The sequence below is a fragment of the Anguilla rostrata genome, chromosome 4 (assembly GCF_018555375.3).
Source record: "Anguilla rostrata isolate EN2019 chromosome 4, ASM1855537v3, whole genome shotgun sequence".
Lineage (NCBI taxonomy): Eukaryota > Metazoa > Chordata > Actinopteri > Anguilliformes > Anguillidae > Anguilla > Anguilla rostrata.
Window position 1 is genome coordinate 23,300,323 of NC_057936.1, and position 24,829 is coordinate 23,325,151.

At 43.2% G+C, this 24,829-nt stretch overlaps 2 protein-coding genes across 6 annotated transcripts; both read left to right on the forward strand.

The window, feature by feature from the left end:
- Positions 1 to 1,817: 1,817 nt before the first annotated feature.
- On the forward strand, positions 1,818 to 3,867 carry rps15 (ribosomal protein S15). The gene is made up of 4 exons (XM_064331544.1): positions 1,818 to 1,968; positions 2,395 to 2,480; positions 3,066 to 3,300; positions 3,704 to 3,867. Exons 1-4 carry the CDS (start codon positions 1,966 to 1,968, stop codon positions 3,815 to 3,817), a joined length of 438 nt encoding a protein of 145 aa, XP_064187614.1. The 5' UTR covers positions 1,818 to 1,965; the 3' UTR covers positions 3,818 to 3,867.
- Positions 3,868 to 6,794: 2,927 nt separating this feature from the next.
- dpp9 (dipeptidyl-peptidase 9) lies at positions 6,795 to 23,421 on the forward strand. 5 transcript variants are annotated; one of them, XM_064331538.1, is made up of 21 exons: positions 6,795 to 6,994; positions 9,808 to 9,898; positions 10,068 to 10,306; positions 11,033 to 11,145; positions 12,121 to 12,294; positions 12,420 to 12,612; positions 13,543 to 13,653; positions 14,629 to 14,757; positions 16,020 to 16,081; positions 16,170 to 16,270; positions 16,791 to 16,968; positions 17,215 to 17,374; positions 17,866 to 17,945; positions 18,049 to 18,201; positions 18,370 to 18,505; positions 19,199 to 19,344; positions 19,640 to 19,786; positions 20,200 to 20,352; positions 20,970 to 21,112; positions 21,670 to 21,781; positions 22,336 to 23,421. In XM_064331538.1, exons 2-21 carry the CDS (start codon positions 9,843 to 9,845, stop codon positions 22,426 to 22,428), a joined length of 2,679 nt encoding a protein of 892 aa, XP_064187608.1. In that variant the 5' UTR covers positions 6,795 to 6,994; positions 9,808 to 9,842; the 3' UTR covers positions 22,429 to 23,421. The 5 variants fall into 5 exon arrangements, with proteins under 5 accessions (XP_064187608.1, XP_064187612.1, XP_064187607.1 ...); XM_064331537.1 differs by having other exon boundaries at positions 6,797 to 6,994; positions 12,417 to 12,612; XM_064331540.1 differs by having other exon boundaries at positions 6,797 to 6,994; positions 12,420 to 12,588.
- Positions 23,422 to 24,829: the final 1,408 nt, after the last annotated feature.

The following is a 24,829-nucleotide window of genomic DNA, read 5'->3' on the forward strand; positions in this document are numbered from 1 at the left end:
ATATAAACTGTCTAGAGCTTATTTTATGCATTTGAAGTCTAATTCTGCATTTAAGTGATCAGGATAATTTTTTTACTGTCTACATGATTTGCAAATGTAATTTTCTCTCACAGAGGAAACCAAATCCCCTGCTGGTAATTCATGGTTGGATGGACTTAAATTTCACATAATCTAATATATCAAATAAGACACTAACTGTGTGAAGTGTAAGTTAAAACTTTATGCAGCTAGCTAGTAATGATTCAAAATTAAAGACTGAGACTGACCTGTTAACAATAAAGGAACAGTAAAGTTAAGGTCTACTCTGGTACAATACAAAGAGAATCTGCTATTTAGAGGTCTTGTCATTCATTTGTCTAGAATATGGAAGCAGTCAAGTAGACATGTTGACATTTCCAATACTTTTTGTTCTTTCCCCATTTGGCAACATATATTGACAGTGTCCAAACCTTTTGTTTGTCCCTTTTGCCTGCAAGAATGTTCACACCTTGAATCAATGCACAAGATCTTTGGTCATTCTAGGAATACATACCCTCTACACGGTTCTCTCTGACTGATGGAAGGATTATTTGTCTGAGTTAGCAACATTAACTAAGGGGGGTGAAACTCGGGATAAAAGTTTGATTACACAACTAGACTGCATTTTGCTTTCAAGCATATGGAGTTCCCTGGAATGGGTAACTACAGCCCTGTATTATTGCTGAGTCTCTCAGTGCATCTCCACTCAAGGTTTTGTTCCTTTATTACAAATTTATAATTTGGTATAAATATCAATCTTGATGGGACTGTCTTTCGGGACAGGTCAATGAGGATTTTAATGCGATTTCCGACTGGAATGTTATTTGGGGTTTTTTTGGGGTCCTTTTTTATCCTCTCCAACAGACACATTCTTGTTCTCCAACAAACATATTCTTACTTGGTACATAGGGAGTTTATAGCATTATGCATGTATTCTTTATCATTATTTTTTTGTGAAGTACCTGTTGGCCAGAACCTGTGCATCCTATTTGTTGTCTACTCATATTAGTTCAGAATGGACATTTCTGATGACAAAATATGTAATATGTGTTCTCTAAATCCTTATCTTACCTTATCTTATATCTTCTATATATCTTCTAATGCCCTGTTATAATGTCTTTAATACCCACTTATCCTGGTCAGGGTCGCAGGGGGTGCTGGAGCTTATCCCAGCGTGCATTGGGTGAGAGGCAGGAATATACCCTAGACAGGTCGCCAATCTCTCGCAGGGCACACACACCATTCACTCACCCATTCTTTCTTATGGGAAATTCAATCTCCAATTAGCCTTCCTGCATGTGTTTGGACTGTGGCAGGAAATCCACGTAGACACAGGGAGAACATGCAAACTAAACACAGAAAGGCCCAGGCCTGGATTCGAACCCAATACCTTCTTGCAGTTAAGTGACAGTGCTACCCACTAATGCCCCCCCAAAATTCAAGTTAAACATAAATAAAAGATGTCTTTTTGGCAGGCAGTCTAAACATACAAATATCATAAAAAATGTATTTAAGATATGTATTGTAATAAGGTGTATAACAGTTTCTGTTTCCATAGTACCTTAAGCAAGCAACCTCCACCCTGTAAAAGCTCCAAATACCATAGGTCTAACCAATCCAGCACACATGCATTTACGCTCTCTCTCTCTCTTTAAAAAATTATATCTTGATAACAAGTACAAGCACAACAAATACACAACAAAGGTAATTATACAAAGAAATGCAAATTTTTTTGCTAGTGGGATGTACAATTCTATATAAGAACTTTAAACAAATCAAGTCCGCGTACGCTCTTTATTGATCTACGGCTCTGGATCTTGATGGTGGAGTGTTACGTATATCTCGTCTCTATGGTTTTACGCATTTACGACGCTGACGGAAATTGTAACCACGCGATAACAAGGGAAACGAGAACTAAAACGTTCTTTTCCGGAAAACTCTGGCAAGATGGTGGGTCACATCATTTCAGCGCTATTTTTACCCCTTTACAATCTTTGTCCATCGTGCCTAATTGTGCTTCATTGATGCTAGAATAACAGCACAATACAACGTTTTACATACGAGAATGGTTAGAAATCAGTATTTTTAATTTTCTGAAATCTGTCTAGTTGCCAGGCTGGTGTTGGTGAATTCAGGGCCGCTGTCGTTATTACTGGCTAGCTAACGTTTCACTGTAGTTGAAGCATGTTTTCAAATAAATATGTTGCAGAAATGTGGAAATTAATGTAACGCAGGGTTGGACACTTTGTTTGGTCGCTAGTTTTCGTTCAGTCTTAGCATGGTTTTTCACTAACAAGATATTTGTTTTGTATCTGTTACTAAACCCTCCCCATGGTGTACCATTTAACTAAATTAGCCTACCAATGTTTTTTCCAGGCGGACGTTGAGCAGAAGAAGAAGCGTACCTTCAGGAAGTTTACCTACAGAGGCGTAGACTTGGACCAGCTTCTGGACATGTCCTAGTGAGTGACATTACCTTTTTATCGTGTGGTCATTACGGACTCACAGCAACTAAGTGCTTTCTGATGACTGCTTTAGTTGATGAACATGGTAGAACCCTTTGCCCAGGACTGTCTTTATTAAACATGTGTATTCACTTCGGGAACTTTTAATAGTCTTACAGTTCTGTGGAAAACGTGAAGGTGATAATGTACTTTACATATTAAATGACCGTATGAAACTTGGCACATGGATGTCTTTTTCGTTTGCATGTCCCACTAGAGAGCATAGGGTGCTTCTGTCTGGAAAAATTTCCATGCCAACCCTGCAGAGTGGTACATAACTGCCCTAATCGCCTTTGTCAAGGAGGCAAGGTTTTTGTCTGCTGCCACTTGTATCTTCATGTAAGAGAAGTTACTCTGGTTGGTCAACCCCCAGGATTTTTTTTCTGTGCCAGCTGCAAATTAAGCACACACAAACAAAATGGCCACACAGCTTAGCTGGAGAATAGCAGAATGCTGAGGCTGTCATTATGGGACGTATGCTTACAGAATGAGATTGTGGCAGTGCTCAGTGTTTTACTTAAATTTAAACTTCTTTTCTACCAGTGAGCAGCTGATGCAGCTGTATTGCGCCCGTCAGCGCCGAAGGCTGAACCGTGGTCTGCGTCGCAAGCAGCAGTCTCTCCTGAAGCGTCTGCGCAAGGCCAAGAAAGAGGCACCCCCCATGGAGAAGCCTGAAGTGGTGAAGACTCACCTGAGGGACATGGTTATCCTGCCTGAGATGGTGGGGTCCATGGTTGGAGTGTACAATGGCAAGACTTTCAACCAGGTGGAAATCAAGGTGAGAAATCAAAGCATTCTCTCTGAATCAAGGTGATTGTAAATGTCTTAACATGTATATTCTGCATATCTTGACTTCTTTCTTAACACTATCATTGATGTTGTCAATGTAAAAAATGTTTAAAAATCAAACTGTCCAGAATTTGTTCTTTTGCAGATGGCATGAATAACATGGCTAGCCTCCTTTAAAAATACAGTTTAAATGTATTAATGATGAAGGTTCACTGTATTTGTTATGACTCTGCATTGTTTGAAAAAAATAGACTAGTGCCATAGTGTCTCTTCCCCCGACACCCCCAATAATGGCATTTGGTCGATACGACAAAATGACTAACTACTTGGGTGTGTTGGGAAGAAATGAATGAATGAATAATGGACTAATGTGTAGCCTTGTTCCTTTTCAGCCCGAAATGATTGGCCACTACCTGGGAGAGTTCTCCATCACTTACAAGCCTGTTAAGCACGGTCGCCCTGGCATTGGAGCCACCCATTCTTCCCGCTTCATTCCGCTAAAGTAGAAATGGTGTGGTTTGTGTGGGTGTAAATAAATGTTGAACACAATTTACCATCTTCGGTTCCGATATCTGTTTCTTGTTCGTATTTCTAAACATGGTCTCTTGGATTGTTATCCATCAAGGTTACTTTAATGCAGTTTGAGGGCACTTAGATTCCCATTTTCAGCTTTAAAAAAAAAAAGTCCTGTGATGTGCACAGTGGGAACTTGCATCTTAATTTTACAGGAACTAGACACACAACTTAAATTAAAATTAATTTTACATGTTAAACTTGTACAACATTTTGATTAGATGGCTCATCTTGAAAGCACTCTTGTTTCATAGTGATGGGTAAAGCAGTTCTTTTCAGTGTACTGTATCATCTGAAAATATCCCATATTGTTTGTTTTGTTTATTATATACAGATTAGCAGCGACGCACGCGCTCCGTTCAGTGAGTGTATCCTTATAGCTGTCCTCTAGCTGTCCAAACAGTAACGTGTGTGTGCGCCTTGAATCACTCACTCAGTGAGTGAGTGAATCCCTGCGAACGAATCACGTTCGCTCGCAACTGACTGAGAGCTCAACTGAACTGACTGAGAAATGAACGGATTGTTTCAGGAAGTGATTCAGTTCAGTTTGTTCACCCAAAAGATTTGTTCTTTTGAACGAATCATTCACGAACGACACAACACTGCTGTTTCAGTCTTAGTGACAAATTGAACAAAGCTTCAGATTGGCTGGTCAGAATTGGGTGAATGATGGGAGAAGAAATGGAGGTTAAATGTGTGTTTGTTTTTTTTTTGATCCACAATATCAGGGTCATGAGGTCAATATCAGGGCGATGGTTTAAGTCAAACTTGGTGGTATTCGGCCAATTCCAAGATTGTGAACAATTATGAGGATGCAAAATGCATGCCCCAGAATGGTTTTTGATGCACCCCTGGCTGATATATTTTTAATGCAGATTAGTTATTTTTCTAATCATGAGGTCACATCTGTGCTCATCAACATGAATGTTGAAACTTGGTTGCCGTTTGTATTTATACCATTTGTGCCCTAAAATAGGGAGGGGTTGGCATACAGGTCACTGGCTGGAAATGGCAGTTGTCATTCTGACGCCGGCTTCAATCAGAGGTTCTGTTCTGATATAGCCTTACTGTCCATTATCCTCCACTGTCGTTTGATGTAACTTCATATGGTATAACAGCCAAATTAATCATGTTTAGGTACATTGGAACATACTCTTGTCAATTTTATGATTTTGTCTGCCAAGATTGCTACCAAAACAGAGGGCACTTTCTGGAAAATTTGCAGCAAACCAGTTAATGCTTGGATGCTAGGCAACTTGCCACTCAAACTTTGACTACAGGGAGCCACCCAGAAGACTCATGAGGAGGTCTTGCAAGAAAAAATCTGTTAGATTCTCATTATGCAAAATGCCTGTAATGCATTATGTAGAGGGGTAATACAACTGACATAAAACGTAATCCTTGCATCACTGGTGCAACAAGTTCAGGGGACACGTTCCGTTCTTCGAAGTCTTTGCTAGTTTTGTATGTAAAATTTTGAGAGCCAGGCAAACTCAGAATGCCAGCAACATTGGTAAATGTGGAAGATACATTAACATTATTTTGTAATAGTTATGCGTGAGAAATCGCAGCTGCTACTGCGCAGTCTACAGTATGGCACCCACACTCGGTCCTGGGGCACCCCTGTGTATGCTGGTTTTCATTTCAACCGCAATTGCAATCCCAGCATTTTAACAAGCTGTTCATTTTTCTTAAGTGCTTTTCATGTTTAGCAGGATTATTTACCCTCTTAAACCACATTGTCAGAAATAGCTATACATGCAAAGACTAAAATTCCTGTGTTTATACTATGCTTATTGTGCAACATTGCAAACAATTACATACGGTAAACTAATCAAATTATAGTCAGGTAAATAAATAGGCTCCTGTCTGATGAATGTGGACACCTATAACAATCGAGTTTCTTGTTCAAAATGTAAGCTTGTCTACTCTAGGGGTGTCAAACTCCAATCCTGGAGGGCTGCAGTGTCTGTAGGTTTTTGCTCTTTCCTTTCAAATCAGCAGCCAGTTAAGGCCTTGAGAATGAAGTGTGTGAACTCAAGGCAATCAACATGTTTAAAAGAATCACTGGTGGTGGAGCGCACAAAAAACCAGCAGACACTGCAGCCCTCCAGGACCAAATTCTGACACTTGTGGTTTATCCGTGAATCCCAATGTGTGTGCTATTAAACCACTCTAACTCATTTGAAATATCTTGCCTCTGTTCATAAGGCAAGAATTGCTAAATGCAGCAGGCTTAAAGCCTCTGGGCTGGCTGATGGACAGTCTCAGGAACAATACCTGTGAGTCCTTGTCAGGCTATAATACGTAGTTCTAGGCTAAAAACAAAAAATCCATGCAAATTTCCATGGGAAACAAAATTAGTCTAGGACCAGGCTTAATGCATGTCTAGGAAAACAACCCATAGTACAATAATATTGCCTAGTAACTTATGGTGTGAGTGATTATAATGCAATATGAGGCTATATAATTGTTATGTATGGAAAAAATATAAGAGAAAGCGGAATACTTAACGTGACACTAACTGCAGACTAATAATCACAAGTAACATTATAAGTTATCCTGACAGATAAAAATAGTCTTGATTTATCTAGGTTTTGTCCCAAAACTGAGCGCTTCATGGAAATGTTACGCCTAAACGTGAATAGTTGTTGTCATTGATTGAATATTTTTCTATTACCATATTCAGTGCCTCCATTCAATCCATATGCTAGAGGCTGATGCTGTCCCTATACACGCAAGTTTAGGATTAGCTAACCCCTACCCACATCCCAACCTTCAACTTTAGACGAAACAAGCGAAACGGATTTCGTACCTGCACTTACCTGTAACTTTTTTTGCTATGGTAAGAAGCTAAATGAAATGCGCTTGTATTAGGAACTGACCGGGACACGTTTCCCGTGTGCCTTGTTTAGCACTGCAGTAATCTCTCCCGGGTTAAAGGTTCCTGCTGCTTGGGCTTTCCCTGCCTGTTTCCGTGATCGTTTATTGACTCTTCCTGTCTATATTCCAGGCCATGGACGCAATCCTTCAAAATTGTTGTTTTTGATATCAATAGATTTCGGACTGAGAACTGGTGAAAGAGTTAACAAGAGGCTGGAACTGGATCTGTAAGTACCGGTCGTACGTATGCTGGCCGGCTTCGTAGGTAGCTGCCAAAACTAACTATACTGTGTAGGTAGTGTTAGCTACAGCAAGCTAAGGACTGTAGCGAAGTACCGACAATGACTTAACATTAGCCGACTAGCTAGCTATACTTAAGGTTATGTCTGTTTAATGAATGGGGTTTTTCAAACGAGTAGACTTCCTCGCTTGGTACCTGGTTTGCAATTCAGTGTAATAAACCGTGCAGTACTAACATAATGTTAGTCACCTAGTGTGACTTTATTTCGATGTGAGCTAGCGCTAGGCTAGCTAATCAAATAATTGCCTGCCCAGCTACCGTACAGAATTGTCTTGCGATCCTGCCAACTAGCTAGCTACATCGCTAACTAGCTATCGTTCTTGGCTAGCTAGGCACTTTGTCATCGGAACCAGCCAGCTACTGATATGCGGGTTCCCATTTATGAGCGACATAGGCAGCTAGACAATTAGCTAACGTTAGCTGCAGCAAGAGCTACAAATAGGTGGCTTCCTAACAGGCGGATTTGTTTTTGTCTTATCAGTCGTGTTGAGTAAATGTAATGAATGAAACGTAAAGAACTGAACAATATATTTTATTCTTCGTGAGCGATGTGCGTGAATATCGTTCCTGAACGTTCCTGCGATTTTAACAACAATTAATACCATAGCTCTGTAGCACCGGATAAAGGAGGCATCATATTGCCATTTACAAATGGCAATTCTGTTATGACTAGTCTAGCTATGAACGTTTGAAAAATGTGTGCCAGGAATCGTTTTTTGTTTAACTAGATGGCTAACGAATTGTGTGTTTGGTTGTGGTGTATTGGTGACAGTCTTGGAAATTTTGTCATTTAAGCGAGCTCAATTTGAAATTTGATTTTCTACTACGTTCTTTTTTGAAAACCACGCACCATGCCAATGAAAAAATCGTAGCTAACCGTAGTAACACATTAGGGATTCCGCTGATTAGCCGGATCGTTTTCATGTTGTCTAGTCACACACAAGAGAAAAGAATGGATGCGCTCCAGGCAATGTCAGGTTGTATTGTTGCAAGTAACGCTAGCCAGTGCAGTGGTGCTCCGTTCTGATGCCTCAAGTAAAACAATGTAACGTTGGTGAGGTAATGTAGCGCTGAAAACCCGGAGATCACTAGTGATAGAAAATGTAGTAACAAGTAAATTACGCGTGAAGTTAAAATGGAAGCCTACATTATTTATTTGCATTTACATTTAAAGTAAGCTTTTATGACGAAGTAAAAAGTATTAAATGGCAAGGTAGTCAAAACCACCTTGAGATGGCTGTCTGTTTAGCCTACTAATGATGTGATGGATGGTGTCGTAAACGGCCGCTTTCACGCAAAGTCCTTAAAACCGCAACAAAACTCCGTTGTTTCAAGAGAATCTGGGGGAACCTGTGCTAAGTCCCAGTAAAAACGTGTCTTGCTGCCCAGATTTTTTAAAATGTAAAATTCCATTGAAGTAGTTTTAAGTTCCTATTAATGTAGTTCATATACTAGTGATACAATACTGATTTTTTGTATTCATCTCACTTGTTATTCAGCCCATTGTTATGAGAACGTACAGTTTTCAACCCGCCCCCCCCCCCCCCCAAAAAAAAAAAACATGGCATATTTGGAAATTGTACTTAAACTTTTATATTTATTTTAATATTTATTCAGTTTCATACAAATAGGATGATGGAAAAAAAGAATGTAGTTTTGAATCAAGTTCAGCCAAAAGTAGAAATCAAGAAGAAGATTGATAAAATGCTAGCGAGTATTAATTAATTGAGCTGAAACTAGAATAAGGTCAGATGAGGACAAGATAAGTCACAGTCATAGAATCATAAAATGGTGCAGGAGATGTCTCTTTGCCGTGTGGTGGTTCAGTATTCAGTTAGCTCTAAGAAATCTTATGAATGCTTGCCTTGCTTCTTATAATAGTCTTGTTGGTTGCCCTGTGAAATTTCTTTTCAACTTATTGCACTTTGAAAATGTGGAGTTAGGACAGGACATTCCTCATGTATGCGGTATGTTCTCATTGAGACGCCATTGCTATGTGGTGTCGCATCACTTTGGGTCACAGAGGCAGAAGGAGTTAGACACGTACTGGAAGAGGATCATCCATTTGAGAGATGTTCTGGTGCTATAACTCTGTGAAGACTTCCACTGAAGAATTTTGTCATGAATCTGCCCATCTCTTCGGTTGTACTACCTGTGGCCTGTTTTTATATAGTTTCTTGCGGGTTATGGAAGTTTTGCAGGGCGGAATCTGTTGTTGGCACCGTATTTAGGTTTGGATATTATTTGACATGGGAATTTCCTCTTGTTATGCTGGAAAGTATTTTGATGATAGTGGTTTGTCCTTGTCCATTTGCTATGAAAAGGTGTACTTGTAGTAACACTAAACCTCTTCAGGAATGATACCACTTGATGCCAGATTTTTTTTCCCTAATTATCGATATTAATATGGCTGTTTTTTTATTTTGTGCGCATAATGTGATTTTGTAGTACCTTTAAAACTTATTTTATGCATATATTTGTGCAGTTACGCTGAAAGGTGCCCTCTTGTCAGTTGAGAATTTGGATTGTAATGCAGTTGAGTGTTATTTAGCGTGCTGGTCAATAATGTAAACCAAATGCAATATACTGGTGAATGGGGGGGGGGAAATAAATGTATATATTTTGGGGAGACCAGTGTTCGTGTCAATACTTTAGTTTGATTAGTTCACTATGTAAATGAGTAGTTGGTTTCTGTGAACTAAAGACCTTTATTATTGATTATATTTTATCTCTTATTAGGTTGCCAAATCTGGTTGAGGCTTGTTGGCCGGTTAATGCATAGAGTAAAGAAGGTCAAACTTGAAGACGAAACTGAAGGTAGTTGGAAAAGGTATGATGTCATGTATTTGTTCTGGGGGGTGATTTGTAAGTCGTGAATATAATCACTTGCTATTTGTAAGGGATGAGCGGTCAATCTCTGTTTAATTTATATACATGTATTTCTACTGTACTGCCTTCATTGTGTGATACAGTGTTAACTCTCAGTGCTGTGTGTTTAGTTTTACAGCTGTCAGAATGACTGCGGTGGATGAGCTCTCAGACAGTACAGAGGTGGTGGAGATGGAGGATGTCCCCTCCCAGTTCTTTGTAGAGAAGCACTCTTGGGACGGCTTGCGTGACATCATCCACAGCAGCCGCAAGTACTCTGGAATGATTGTCAACAAAGCGCCTCATGACTTCCAGTTTGTGCAGAAACAAGATGAGTCAGGTCCCCACTCCCACCGACTCTACTACCTCGGTGAGCTCACCTTTTCCCCCTTTTCAAATAAAGTATTTATCTTATACGATAATGTAATTTCCTGTTGGACACATGAAGTATCTGTCTATCTATCTGTCCGTCTGTATGTCTGTCTGTCATTCTGTCTGTCTCTGTCAGTCTATCTGTCACATACCTAGGAATAAACATCGTCTTTTTTATATGCAACATGGTCACAGCGCTGGTATTCACGTGCTTTTAAGTAGGACAGTAAGCATGGTAGTCTATTTTCTCAGGATTTGCAATGTATATTGAATTTACTTTAATTAAACACCATGAATATTAAATTTGTGTTTGTGTTTCGTGCCAATTGATTTGCCCTGCTTTGGACTTGCACCTTAACCGAAGATAGCAGTGTCGTGTGTCTTACAATAACATTTGTTGAGGCCATTAGAGGTCGCCCTTGGGGCAAGAGTATGGCTGTCTTGTTGTAATAAGTGTGAGTGTGTATGACATGCTCTACCATTGGTATTTATGTTTATTGTACTTCATGTAGATAAGTTGTCTTATTAGCGAAAGTATTTGAAAGTTCGACCTTAATGATCAGGTCAAGAGAATTTTCCCTCTCCTGGAGTGAGCTTCAGTACTTCCTTCTCAGAAAAGACAGGTTTGATTGTCTCAAGCTTTGTGGGTAGCGGCAAGGACATTTGGTCCTACCGCTATTCAAAGGTCTGTCTGAGTTTTTTCCTTTGCACTGTGTCCAATCAGGAATGCCCTATGGAAGCAGGGAAAACTCACTACTTTACTCTGAAATTCCCAAGAAGGTTCGGAAAGAGGCCCTCCTGGTGCTATCCTGGAAACAGATGCTGGATCACTTTCAGGTAGGGCTCCGCTTTCTGCCCCAGTGCTGCTGACCTTTGTGGAGGTGCGTTTTCACCATCTGCTGCATGTTCAGCTGACGTTCTTTGATCCCAGTGAGTGCAGAGATTTGTCACTGTTACGACAGTTGATCTTGTCAAACAAATTGGAAAAAGGCAGCAACTTTTATTTTTTGTACAAACAAGAATCTAAAAATGTTCAGCACTTAAAATACACCGCAGAGCCTGCTGTACCCTGAAGAACCATATATTTGTTTGTAAACACAGACTGAGCACAGTGTAGTCTAACGCAGTGATTTCCCCTGTTTGCGTAGACACATGAGTAATGGGCTTAAGTGTTTCTGTAGCCAGAGCCAGTGAACATTTCCTGCCAGACAGACAGAAGTTGCTGTGATCTAAAAACAGGAGGAATTGAAAGGTTAACATGTTTTATTTTTATTTTTATTATGTTTTATCTTACAGGTTATATAACATGATGCATTCTGTCCTATTCAACTTAGCTTGTTGTTTTCCATCCGATGAGAAACCTTGTGAGCTAGGTACCAGTATATCTCAGACTGCATCCTATCCTCAACTCCTACAGGCCTTGAGTGAAAAGCCAAAAGGGAGTATGCAGCTGGACTGTGGAAAAATAACCAACTTTTCTGGCTAATGAGGAGATTGTCTTTAGTACCGACACACACGGTTGCACAGCCTCCCTGGGAGGGAGTAACACATTGCTGTAAATAATGCTTATTTAGCACGGTGTTGGCAGGCATACTCTTTCTGCATAAATAAAGGCCCTTATAATTCGGTCTAGTGTGAAGTCTGTTCCTGACTGGATTGCCTCTTTATTACAAGACCATGGTGTTTTCTTTTTCTCTTCAACCAATCAGAGTTAAGATTTATTTGAGGAATACGTGTTTTTAGATAAAATTAGTGCTACAGAGATTGTGTGGGCCTGTTTTTTTTCACCACTGGCTTGTTTGGCTCCTCCAGGCAACGCCCCATCATGGGGTCTACTCCAGGGAAGAGGAGCTCCTGAGAGAGAGGAAGCGGCTGGGAGTCTTTGGGATCACGTCGTACGACTACCACGCCCACAGCGGCCTTTTCCTTTTCCAGGCCAGCAACAGCCTCTTCTACTGCCGCGACGGCGGTCACAACGGTTTCATTGTGAGTGTACAAAGCGAGCCACGCCCCGATCGTTCCTCTCAATTGTTCTGCCCCGTAAACCCGCGTGCATCCGCAGTCAGGTCTGCGGGCCCCCCGTGCCTGAAAGCCTCTCTGTCGTTTAGCAGACCGCCCCGATGAAGCCAGTGGAGATCAAGACGCAGTGCTCAGGGACTCGCATGGACCCCAAGATCTGCCCGGGGGACGCCAGCTTCATCGCCTTCATCAGTAACAACGACCTATGGGTGGCCAGCATTGAGTCCGGGGAGGAGAGGAGGCTGACCTTCTGTCACAAAGGTCAGAGTGCAGCGCTCATTAAAGGTCCGAGCAGCGCTTCATTCAATCTTTCCAACTGCCACAGTGTTTCTCACTTTTATGGGGTTAATATCCTCTCATAAATCATTAAATAAATAATATGAACCGTACACACATAATATGAGATTCATAAATATTTCGTTTGTATCTTACAAGAAAAATAATTGGGTTGACAATTTTTTTGCACAAACAGGTCTCTCCCGGACAGACAAATGTAATAATACATTTTTATTATCTTGATGTGTTATTTTGTTCTGAAAAGTTGTAGTGGTATATGGGTGTTCATTTGACAATGACTTGGTGTACATTTAGACATCATGTGTCATGTGTGTAATTGCTTGCATTACTTTTTGGTTTTTATGGCATTCTTCACAGCAAGATATGCAAATGTATCCACAAATAGGTTTTTTTTTAACTGAGTCTGCTCCAGCCAGTGTGACAGTCAGTCGGTGCACCTAGTTGTTGTTGTTACTCTGAGCAATAATGATCTAGAGACTTTACTGAATGCTTATTGGTGATGTCTTAAGTGTACCTGTACCCTGTATTACATTGCAGACTTCACTTACTGGCAAAATCAGGGCTTGTACAAACAATCTAACTAGCTGGCTAAGGTAGCAGGTTTGTATAGCAGTAAACTAACAACTCACTCTTTAGACTCTCTTGTGAGTAGCCTCCATCCTTACTTGCACAGCCATCCAGTAAGCCCAGCGCATTGACTTGTTATTCTGAACAGTCCAAACAGAGCGTAATGATATAGTGTACAATAATAACCCCATATACTTTTACTGTTATTGTTTATTATGTATGATAATTTTAGTCCAAATGCTCCATATAAATTTTTCTGAAAAGATACGTACGTTGTATAATTTGACTGCCTTTTTATCTTCTGATGCGTCTCAGTCTGCGCACTCAGCCCTGTCCATTTGTTTACTGCAGGGTTAAACAATGTAAAAGAGGACCCAAAGTCTGCCGGTGTGGCCACATTTGTGATCCAGGAGGAGTTTGATCGGTTCACAGGGTACTGGTGGTCCCCAGCTGCAGCAGAAGGTGAGTGGAGCACTACGCCCCCTGCCTGTCAGACAGGACTGAGTCAGGCGTTACCATTTTAGAGCAGAGCTGCCCCACCCTGTTCCTAGAGAGCTACCATCCTGTCGGTTTCCATTTCAGCCCTAATTTGGCACACTTGATTCTAGTCAGTGGCAACTCAATGTGATCTCTAGCTGTGGAGTGATGTGTGCTTTGAAAATCTGCAGGATGGATCTCCAGGGACAGGACTGGGCAGCCCTGTTTCAGTTATTATTTTAACTCAGACCGAATGGAAATTGTGCGTGTGTGTATTTCATTACCCACTTCCAAAGATTGATGGTGTGGAGTTTATGTGTTGTGACTCTGCTCTTTCAGTGTGGTTATGAAAATGAAATGTTTAGACAATTTGGTTTTGAGACAAAAGAGAAATGTTTTGTTCATCAGGGTTTAAGCAAGATGCAATTTCATTTAATGGCAGAAAAAGAGGTCCTTTCATTAGAGAAGAACTCCAGGCACGAATGAGAACCACATCCCATAAGCCTTTAAACCAAGCCAACAGCTTTCCATTACAGTCAGAGCCTTTTGGGTTCTTTATGGCTTGACGTGCTTTAAGAGCTATCAACCAGAATGGCTGTTTCTTTCAAGAATGTATTGTATGTATTTTGAGGTTCACTGATGAAAAGATTGAGTTGGTAGTAAGGCCAGTGTTCAGCTGTTAAAATGATCCAAAATCTTATTTGTTGTGTATTTGATATATCCGAGGCCTTAACGCTCTCTCTCTTTCTCTCTCTCTCTCTGCCTTTCTCTCTCTCTCTCTCTCTCTCTCTCTCTCTCTCTCTCTCTCTCTCTCTCTCTCTCTCTCTCTCTCTCTCTCTCTCTCTCTCTCTCTCTCTCTCTCTCTCTCTCTCTCTCTCTCTCTGCCTCTCTCTCTCTCTCTCTCTCTCTCTCTCTCTCTCTCTCTCTCCCCCTCCCTCCCTCCCCCCCCTCTTGTGTCAGACTCAGACGGAGGGAAGACTCTACAGTTGTTATATGAAGAGGTGGACGAGTCGGAGGTGGAGATTATTCATGTGCCCTCTCCAGCCTTGGAGGAACGGAAGGCTGATGCCTACAGATACCCCCGCACAGGTGAGACCCCTCTCACGCACAGTGTGCAGCTGCACACAGAGCACACACCACCGCACAGCACAGTGCTACAGATACCCCCGCACAGGTGAGACCCCTCTCACGCACAGTGTGCAGCTGCACACAGAGCACACACCACCGCACAGCACAGCGCCTACAGATACCCCCGCACAGGTGAGACCCCTCTCACGCACAGTGTGCAGCTGCACACAGAGCACACACCACCGCACAGCACAGTGCCTACAGATACCCCCGCACAGGTGAGACCCCTCTCACGCACAGTGTGCAGCTGCACACAGAGCACACACCACCGCACAGCACAGCGCCTACAGATACCCGCAAGGTGAGACCCTCTCACGCACATGTGCAGCTGCACCAGAGCACACACCACCGACAGCACGCGCCTACAGATACCCGCACAGGTAGACCCTCTCACGCACAGTGTGCAGCTGCACACAGAGCACACACCACCGCACAGCACAGCGCCTACAGATACCCCCGCACAGGTGAGACCCCTCTCACGCACAGTGTGCAGCTGCACACAGAGCACACACCACCGCACAGCACAGCGCCTACAGATACCCCCGCACAGGTGAGACCCCTCTCACGCACAGTGTGCAGCTGCACACAGAGCACACACCACCGCACAGCACAGCGCCTACAGATACCCCCGCACAGGTGAGACCCCTCTCACGCACAGTGTGCAGCTGCACACAGAGCACACACCACCGCACAGCACAGAGCACGGACCAAGCATCTAACACAGCCATGCATGAATCCACAGGTAAACAGTCTGTATGGGATGCACAGTTGTACTTATCAGCACTCTTTGCTGATGGATTCACTCGCACAAGCACAGGGCAGCAGGATGACACTTCATGTGCAGCTCAACAAGCGGGCTTGCAGGGGCGAGATCGAAGATGTGGAATAACCTGGGTCACCCCTCGTTCTGAGGTCACCCCCCCTGTTTCATCCTGAGGTGACTTGGCTTTGAAGCAGTCTGCTGAGACCGTGAACTGAGTTCCGGCTCCTGACTCACTGCTGCAATTAAAGGCCTTTTGATAATGTTTAGGGGTGCTAAAGCCCATGCCAAAGGCACTTTCTGCTCCTGAACTGCGAAACTGCAGTAGCCATCCTGGCCTAACTTTGACCGCCTTTGTCTCGCCCCCGTTCAGATTCCCTAGTGTATAAGACACAATTTCCCTCCAGGAAGAGATAAAACTCAAAAACACAAAATAGGTACTGAATGTCTTTTTTTCCCACAGGGAGTAAAAACCCCCAAATCACCCTCAAACTGGCAGAGATCAAGACTGACCACCTTGGCAGAGTAAGAGATGTGTTTGGCTCGGATGGGATATTCATTGTCTGTGGATGAAGGTATTTCTATTGAGGCTCTGAATCGTGCTTTTGTGCAGATCGTGAGCACGCAAGACAAAGAGCTGGTTCTGCCCTTCACCACGCTGTTTCCCGGGGTGGAGTACATCGCTCGGGCCGGCTGGACCAAGGACGGCAAATTGTGAGTCTAAACGCAGCCACTTCCAAACCCTTGTATTTTTTGTTGCCGTTTGCTTCAGCAGTCCAAAAATGGATTGCGTGGTAGCAGTATGAGTGATTAAAACTTTTATGTACATGAGTGCTCTACATCACATTCAAGTTGCAGATGAAAAAGTGAGTGAAAGCACTTCGCTCTGTATTCCTGCTGGTGCGAGTGCTTTTTTCTACATCCCTAAAGGTGAAAGTGCATCACACTGCAGTCCAATTCCATGTATAAGTGGAATATTGTTATTGCGTGGATTTTCATTTTGGATTATGAAGTGGAGCAATGATTGTGCACATTTCCTGTTGCTGTTCGAATTCATAAGTATAAATCCACATAATAATTAAATCCCTTTTGTACGTACCGGGAAGCGCAAACAATTGCCGCAATGTTACTTCGAAAAGTGATGACTTTTACTGCTGACGCTAGTGAAATGGTGGCGTTTGGTTCCTACCTGTGCCTTGTGGTTGAGTGAGCTAGCCTGTGTTCCTCCCTGCAGTGCCTGGGCTGTGCTGCTGGACAGGAGTCAGCAGAGGCTGCAGCTGGTCCTGCTGCCCCCCGCGCTCTTCATCCCCGTCTGCGAAGACCAGGCCCAGAGGCAGGAGAGCGTGGAGGCCGTGCCCGAGAGCGTCCACCCCTTCGTCATCTACGAGGAAGTTACTGACATCTGGATTAACGTGAGATGCCCGGGGGTGGGGACAAAATGGGGGCTCTTGCATATGTCCTGAACTACACTGAAATGGCTTATTTGTCATGTTAATGTACGATGTGACAGAAGGTTCCTCCCACACTTCCTTTCAGCTTGCATTTGTCAGACATTTTTCCATCTCACTACTGTTTGGGGCTTCATTTGATGGCCTTGTTGTGCTCTCCACATGTTGCTTTGCAGTAGACCTTAAACATGCTCACTTTTACGCCGACAGGTTCACGACATCTTCTACCCGTTCATCCAGACGAATGATGATGAGATCACCTTTCTCTGGGTGAATGAGTCAAAAACAGGCTTCTGCCACCTGTACAAAATCACATCGCTGTTACAACCAGGCTGTTACCAGTGGTCCCGGGACTACAGCTATACTGACGGTAGGACAGCCACTGGTCTTCCTTATCTGATTGGCGTAATTCTTTAAGAATGAAAGCAGAAATGGTGACTCTGTTTAGGCACGAGGGGAAGGGGGGGAGGAAAGGGTGCAAGAAGAGAGAAGTGGAAATGACACATTCTCGTGATCTTTCTCTGTAGAGTACTAATTATTTTTATATGGACATCCCCCCTCCTCGATGAATGGGAAGGCTCCCACTTTTATTGTAAATATGCCTGTGTTATAATAGTTCTGTTGACTGGTGTTGTATTGAAGTGAACTACTTTCATTTCATATTAATGCTTCTTTAGCTTCTTTACTGCCAGGGAAAATGGTGTACGAATCCAGTAGTTGGCTTTTTCCTTTTAAGTTGTTTGCTTGGCTGCCTTAACCTTCTTAGCCAGTTTTCCCAGAATGCAGGGACAACATGAATGTGACATGTATCTTTTAAAACAGAGCTGTCATTGATATTCACTCTGGCTGTCTTTTCTGTAGGGGATTTCAAGTGCCCGATAAAAGAGGAGGTGACCTTAACCAGTGGGGAGTGGGAGGTGCTGGCCAGGCATGGGTCCAAGGTAAGCATAGGTGAACAAGGAAGCCAGTTAAGCTTTTTGGCAATTTCTGAATTGCTACATGCTTACAAGTTTTCTCCCACCCCCTCTTCTTTCCCATGCACAGATTTGGGTGAATGAAGCCACCAAGCTGGTGTACTTCCAGGGCACGAGGGACACCCCTCTGGAACACCACCTGTATGTGGTCAGCTACGATTCACCAGGGGACATCGTCAGGCTGACCAAGCCTGGCTTCTCGCACAGCTGTTCCATTAGCCAGGTAAGAGCTTCACTCTGGCATAGCTGCGTTCACTGCTGTTTGTGAAGACCTGTGTTTATCCTCTCTCTCTCTCTGTCCAGAGCTGATTCTGTGTGATTGAGATTAGTAAATGATTTTGAACTCTGATTCGGGCACACACACTCCCCCCCCCCTTTCTTTCCCCGACAGAATTTTGACATGTTTGTCAGCCACTACAGCAACGTGAGCACACCTCCCTGCGTTCACGTTTACAAGCTGCAGGGTCCTGAGAGTGACCCGTTGCATAAGGAGCCTGAGTTCTGGGCTAGCATGATGGAGGCGACAGGTGGGTGGAGCCTGCGGCAGCTGCCATTTTAATCATCTTTCAAGTGTCTGTAAAATAAGTGTTGAAGCTAACGTTAAGAACAAGTCAAGTTTGGAATTTGTGTGTGCGCACACACACACGTGAAATGTCATGGCACGTGGTAGCGTTTCTGTTTTTGCTTTTATGGCTATTGCTTTCACAGTACCGTGCCTAAGTGGTGCTCGCCTGCAGGCACAGCCAATCAGGGAATGCTTCAGGAGTTATGGTGTATTTTTCCTTAGGAGCCCTGGCTCTGGAGGCTCTTATGACCTTGTGTTGCGGTCAGACTGTAAAAGGCAGGCAGCAGTGTGTAGCTGCTCTACTGTTTTCCACATTGAGTTACCACTACACTTTAAGGGCTCCTGTGTAATTACGTTCTTGTTCCAGTACATAAGTTAGCGCGGTAAAGAGACTTGCCCTCCAGTCTTCACTAAATTGTTGTGTCTGGGTGCAGTGCTACCTATGCTGCCTGCTGCCTGTTAGCAGTCCTAAGTTTGTGTGGGAAAAGTGATACAGGTGATTTTGGATTTGACTCTTGAATCTGGAATGGCCTAACTGAAAAGACAGCCGAAAAGCATGTGGAAGCGGAAATCCTCTGGCCTAGCTGCTGTTTTTTGACTCAATTTCTAGCAGTGGACACTCTCCCATTGGTATTCATTCTGTTTTGAGTTTCAGGTTGCCCCTCGGATTACATCCCACCGGAGATATTTGATTTCCCAGGAAGGTCTGGGTTTCAGCTTTATGGGATGGTGTACAAGCCACACAACTTGATACCTGGCAGGAAGCATCCCACAATTCTCTTTGTGTATGGTGGGCCTCAGGTATGTGGTAGACTATAGCTGTAAGCTTGGGTCACAAAGTGGCTGTGTTTTAATGCAAGTATAATACAGATCAAGATCACCTGACAATGCAGTGCAGGCAGCCTAGCTATTTAAATAATTTTTCGTGAGCTGGGTGTGATCTAGTTTTATATTGTCTTCCTATACCAGTGTTGTCAAACCGGTCTATCCACACTGGGTTGACATAATTGTAGCTGTCTAGGAACAAATTCAGGAAGATTCAGCAATGCTAATTTACGAGAATGAAGCAATACGTATCGTTTGTGTGTCTCCACAGGTCCAGTTAGTCAATAACTCCTTCAAAGGGGTGAAGTACCTGCGGCTGAATACCCTTGCTTCTTTAGGCTATGCCGTGGTGGTCATTGATGGGAGGGGCTCGTGTCAGAGGGGCCTGAAGTTCGAAGGGGCTCTAAAAAACAAGATGGTAAAGACGATCTATCCAGAGAGAGCTTGTCCTTGCATTAACCTTTGTCTGAATAGTGTTTAGTAGTGATCACTGAATGAGACTTCACGGCCCCAAAAATTGGTGGTGCTATCAATGAGGCACGGATTCCACCCAAGTATAACTTCCTCGTCCTGATTTTTGCCCAGTTCCACGCACAATTGAGCGTATGTTTTTAGTTGGCCTCTCCCTTTGTTCATGGTCTTTTGTTGATAGCCATTTGTCTGTCATAGATTGCTCCACAAAGACCCATTTGTGTCTTGATGTTTGCTGTTCATCCTGTTGCCTTGAAAAGAGGAAATTCACTGGGCTGAACAAAACTGCATTTCCTGTTCCAGGATTGAGGCCATCCTGACTGGCTGTAACAGACTGTGTGTTGTGCATGCTATCTCTAGGGCCAGGTGGAGATCGAGGACCAGGTGGAAGGCCTGCAGTACGTGGCCGACAAGTACAACTTTGTGGACCTCAGTCGCGTGGCCATCCATGGCTGGTCCTACGGGGGCTTCCTGTCCCTCATGGGCCTCATTCACAGGCCCAACGTCTTCAAGGTGATTCGGCTCAAAGGCTGACCATTTGGCCTAACAGTCACTCCAGGCTAACACAGTCTTTGTGGCATCTGCCTTGCCATTGTTTCACTAAGCTAAGGTTACTCTGTACGCCTTGTGTGAATCAAATTTGCATAAAGACCAAAAACAATGCCCATCCATTTTGTACACACAAAAATTAATAGGCCAAACCAGTTGAGTCACTTTGTACACATTTCCCTGAAAGAACCAGGTACAGAATCTTTCATATTAAGGGACAGGCATGTTTGTACAAAAGCTGAACTGGCTCTTGTGTGTTTCATGGTTCTGAGATTTCTCTTTCGCTCTCGCACATCTGACAAGTTTTAGAGATGTGGGCCATTTTGCAATGGCAAATGTTAACCAAAACGTCTGCAGGTCTTTGACTGACATGCATGCTGTTGAAAACAAGATCTGAGGTTTTTGTTCAGTATCACTACATTAGATGACCTGACAGGTTAAAAAAAGTTCAATTCAGTCTATAACATATGTGGAACAAGTTTTGAACGGGGAAAACAACAGGTCGTTCTTTGTCCTTGGAGAATTATTTTCTTCCTGTCTAGAAATGCTGGCATAACCTTGCCTGTCACTTTGTTGGCCAGGTTGCCATTGCGGGCGCCCCGGTAACCGTGTGGATGGCGTATGACACCGGCTACACCGAGCGCTACATGGACGTGCCCGAAAACAACCAGCAGGGCTACGAGGCGGGGTCAGTGGCGCTGCACGTGGACAAGCTGCCCAACGAGTGAGTCACCTGACCCGGCGTGCGGTCGGCGCCTTATAGGGCATCCGGTGCGTGGGAGCGCCCTGTCCTGGCCGCTAGCGCAACCGGACACCGGATGTCAGCACGGGTTTGCACGCCCCGCTGGCCCAGCTGTTCGCGGGACGTGTGGGATGTGTGGGATGTGTGAGCGAGCTGTTCCAGGCTCTCTTATTAATGTGCCTTGCTGTCTTGCGTAAGCGCAGGGAATCCTGCAGATGTTTCCTCCGTTGCTTTCGGTGAAATATATTGTGTGTGTGGAGGCCTGGGTTACAAGCAGGGGACAGGAGGACTGTGTATTTATGTACTTTTTCCATGGCTGGGAGCCATAGACATCCTAGTTATTCCAGGCAGACTGGTATATGAAAAATGCACGACGTCCGCAAGACTGATTATATATGGTCACGTTGTGTTGCTTTCTGGATCTGTGCAAAAGTATTTCACAATGGAAAGTTTTAATTTGGTGATTTGTGATGCATTTGTCTCATTCAGGATTTTTGTCCCATTTGAATTGCTTTTAATACTTTAAAACTTTCTCCTAGGCCAAACCGTTTACTCATTTTACATGGATTTCTTGACGAGAATGTGCACTTTTTCCACACCAATTTCCTGGTGTCACAACTAATCCGTGCTGGGAAGCCATATCAGCTACAGGTTTGGACTCATTTTCTTTATTTAATATTAATATCACCATCATGTTAACTGTAGTCCTTTTGATTACTCGTATGTTTGTCAAATCAGATTTGTCTAACGGTGAAAAGGTCAGGCATCCGAGAAATGCTTTTGAGGTCCTTGTGGAAAAGACAGTGTTTGTTGAGTGTGGGGACACGTAGTTTTACGATGTGTGTTGTAGCCATGCACAAGCCCCACCTCCACGTAAATATAAAAGAAAATCAGTGTAAAGGCAATTTTAGTATTTGAATTCATTGTTGAACTTTTGAAAGTGTTGGTTAGGATGAAGAATGAGAGTAAGTGTGTCTGTGATTTTCTTGCCAAATGAATCTCCCTAAATTGGTCTTGTTTTATCTATCTTGTTTTATTTGGCTACTTGACTGTTTTTTTTATTAACCTGTCATATGGTGTTTTATTTGTGACCATTCCCTATAAAAATGTAGTTTTGTTATTATTAGTTGCCATGTTTTGTGTTTTATGTAAGAATGCGTCCCATAATAAGTCTTGTGCTCTCGCCCTCACTCTCGCCCCCACAGATTTACCCCAACGAGCGGCACAGCATCCGCTGCCCGGAGTCAGGAGAGCACTATGAGATCATGCTGCTGCACTTCCTCCAGCAATACCTCTGATATGGGCGCTCCGGGCCAGGCGGCACCTTCACGTCCCCCGTCACGTCACTCGCCTCCCATCCTCGCCATTCCTCCCGCGCTCCTCCCGCTCTCATGGGACGCCCTGTCCCGAGCGACCGAGCGCCCCCCCCCCCGCCCCACCCCCCCTGCGCGCACCCCGGCCCCGCCCTCATAAACGTCTCTCTGCGCCGAGCTCCCTGTCCTTTTCTCCCTTGTGCTTGCTGTCTCTGCGGATGGGCGGGTTTTGAGTCTGCTGAGTGGCGCTTAGCCCCGCGTCACAAACTGGAGCCCTTTCACCTGTAACGGAAGAATGGAAAAAAAGGACACAAACGCAAAGTTTTGAATCGAAACGATAACTTGCTAGTAACTTATAATTTTATTTTATTATGGTCAATGTGCCACTTTCAGCTTCCTGTTTCTTTTCTGGATCCCAGATAAGTTTGCCAAATGATTTTTTTTTGTGTCCAGTCAGTGGCTTAAGATGACATGTAACAAAACACAAGGTATCACGTGCACCAAACACATTGCACACACACACACACACACACGCACACAGACACACACACATTTTACTCCTGTTCATGTCTTTACATGTATTTCAGAGTTTCCCTTTGATTTTGTTTTTATTTCAGGCCCTGCAGTTATACATCAAAGATAAAATGGTTTCATTCTGTGAGCTAAATCTAAAACCTTGGGGGGGGGGGGGGGTGGCAAACGGGAGGGGGAGGGTAAATTAATAAAAAGTGGCTCTTAGTGAAGGAAACCACCCACTACTACCTGCACCCAGTATTTTAAGTGTGTATTATTAAAAGAAAATATTTTTATGAATTCTTATTCTTTTATAATGAGTGTAAAATGTAGCTGCTCATTAAACTATTGCAATCTCTCTCACTTTGCTACTCTAGTTATCTAGAACTGTTGTGGCATTTGCAACCATTTCCAAGATGGCGGCTTGCCTACTTTAGGTGACTGTAATAAAATTATAACTTATAATATGCTGACAATTTTTTTTACTGGAAGAAATATGCAAGATGTTCTGTATCTGATATATGGGATTTTTGCAAGGAAACTGCACTGTTTGTGAGTGTTGAGTATAATTTGAGTCTTCAGTGCTAGATGTGTGCATTTAAAGTTGGCAAGCCTATCATAATGTCCTGTATTGAAGACTTTTGCAAAAGGTTGAAATCCAACCGTTGCATTGGTGAACTAGTTGCTTTTTGTGGAATATGACATTACCTGTTAAAGTGGTAACTGAGTCATTTTACACAATGTCTTCATCCAGTAGAAGGCAAGAAATGATTCTGGTTTTAAAACTAGCATGTGGTTTCATGGCTACTTGATCACCATACTTCATTCCTGGACCTGGATGAGATTCCTGTGCATTATTTTCCTGCAGAATTGGACATGCTGCACACATCTGTCACTGGTAAGTGTACCTGGGAAATTATCAAGGCTGTCTACAGTCCTGTTTTCGGAAATTGAAGAACAATGAGTATCAGTTGAGTATTAGAATTTAGTTTTGTCAATTACAATAATTTTTATGATACTGATACGTCTTGGTGAATAATACCAACGTGTCCATTCTCTTCCCAAAAAGCTAGACATATGCCAGGGAAAAGTGAAACCTAAACTGAAACCATTGTACACCAGTGGGTATTTCAAGAAGCAGGACTATGGAGTTACCTGGATAACAGTAAAACCAAGAACATGAAACGAACATGGACTGAAGTAGAAAGAGGTGTTCAGAGTTTTAGTGCAGTTAGAGAGTTAACTCCGTAATCCTGCTTTGTGATATACCCCCCTGGTCATTCACCCCATTTACAAATGAAAGGTCTAGTTCTTGCCGTGCATTTCTCCTCTGGTCTGCCATTTTCTTCCCCAGTTGTGTATTTAATTGATAGTTATTCAATGATCAGACAGTTATATTGCATCAAAATTAGAGGTACCAAATAGTGCATGGGTGGTGTCCAGCTGTCTGAATCACAGGAGTTTGCCAGTTTAGCCCTGCTGCCTTACAGATAAGGAGTAAGTTGCTGATTTGAGAGTGTCAGTTGAAAGCCCAGATGTTATTGCAACAGGGCCATTTAATCATGACCACTAGCAGGTGGGGAGTCTCCACGGGTGTCTGCTCTCCCTGGAGGAAATGGCTGCTGTTGCCATGGCTGCAAATGATAGATGGCTATTTTACTGCAGCGTGTCAATAGCCCCAGTGTTGTAGGGGAGATTAATAGCACTGCTGGAGCCAGGGCTCCTTCTGTCATCTGAAATGAAACGGGCTAAAAACACCAGATCACCTCCGCTGACAGTGTTTATCTACAATTTTTTTATTTGTTAATTTTAAAAAAATAATAGCTGCACCTGTCCTTCGACATTTTAATGCCAGCCATGACCTTTAAAACAA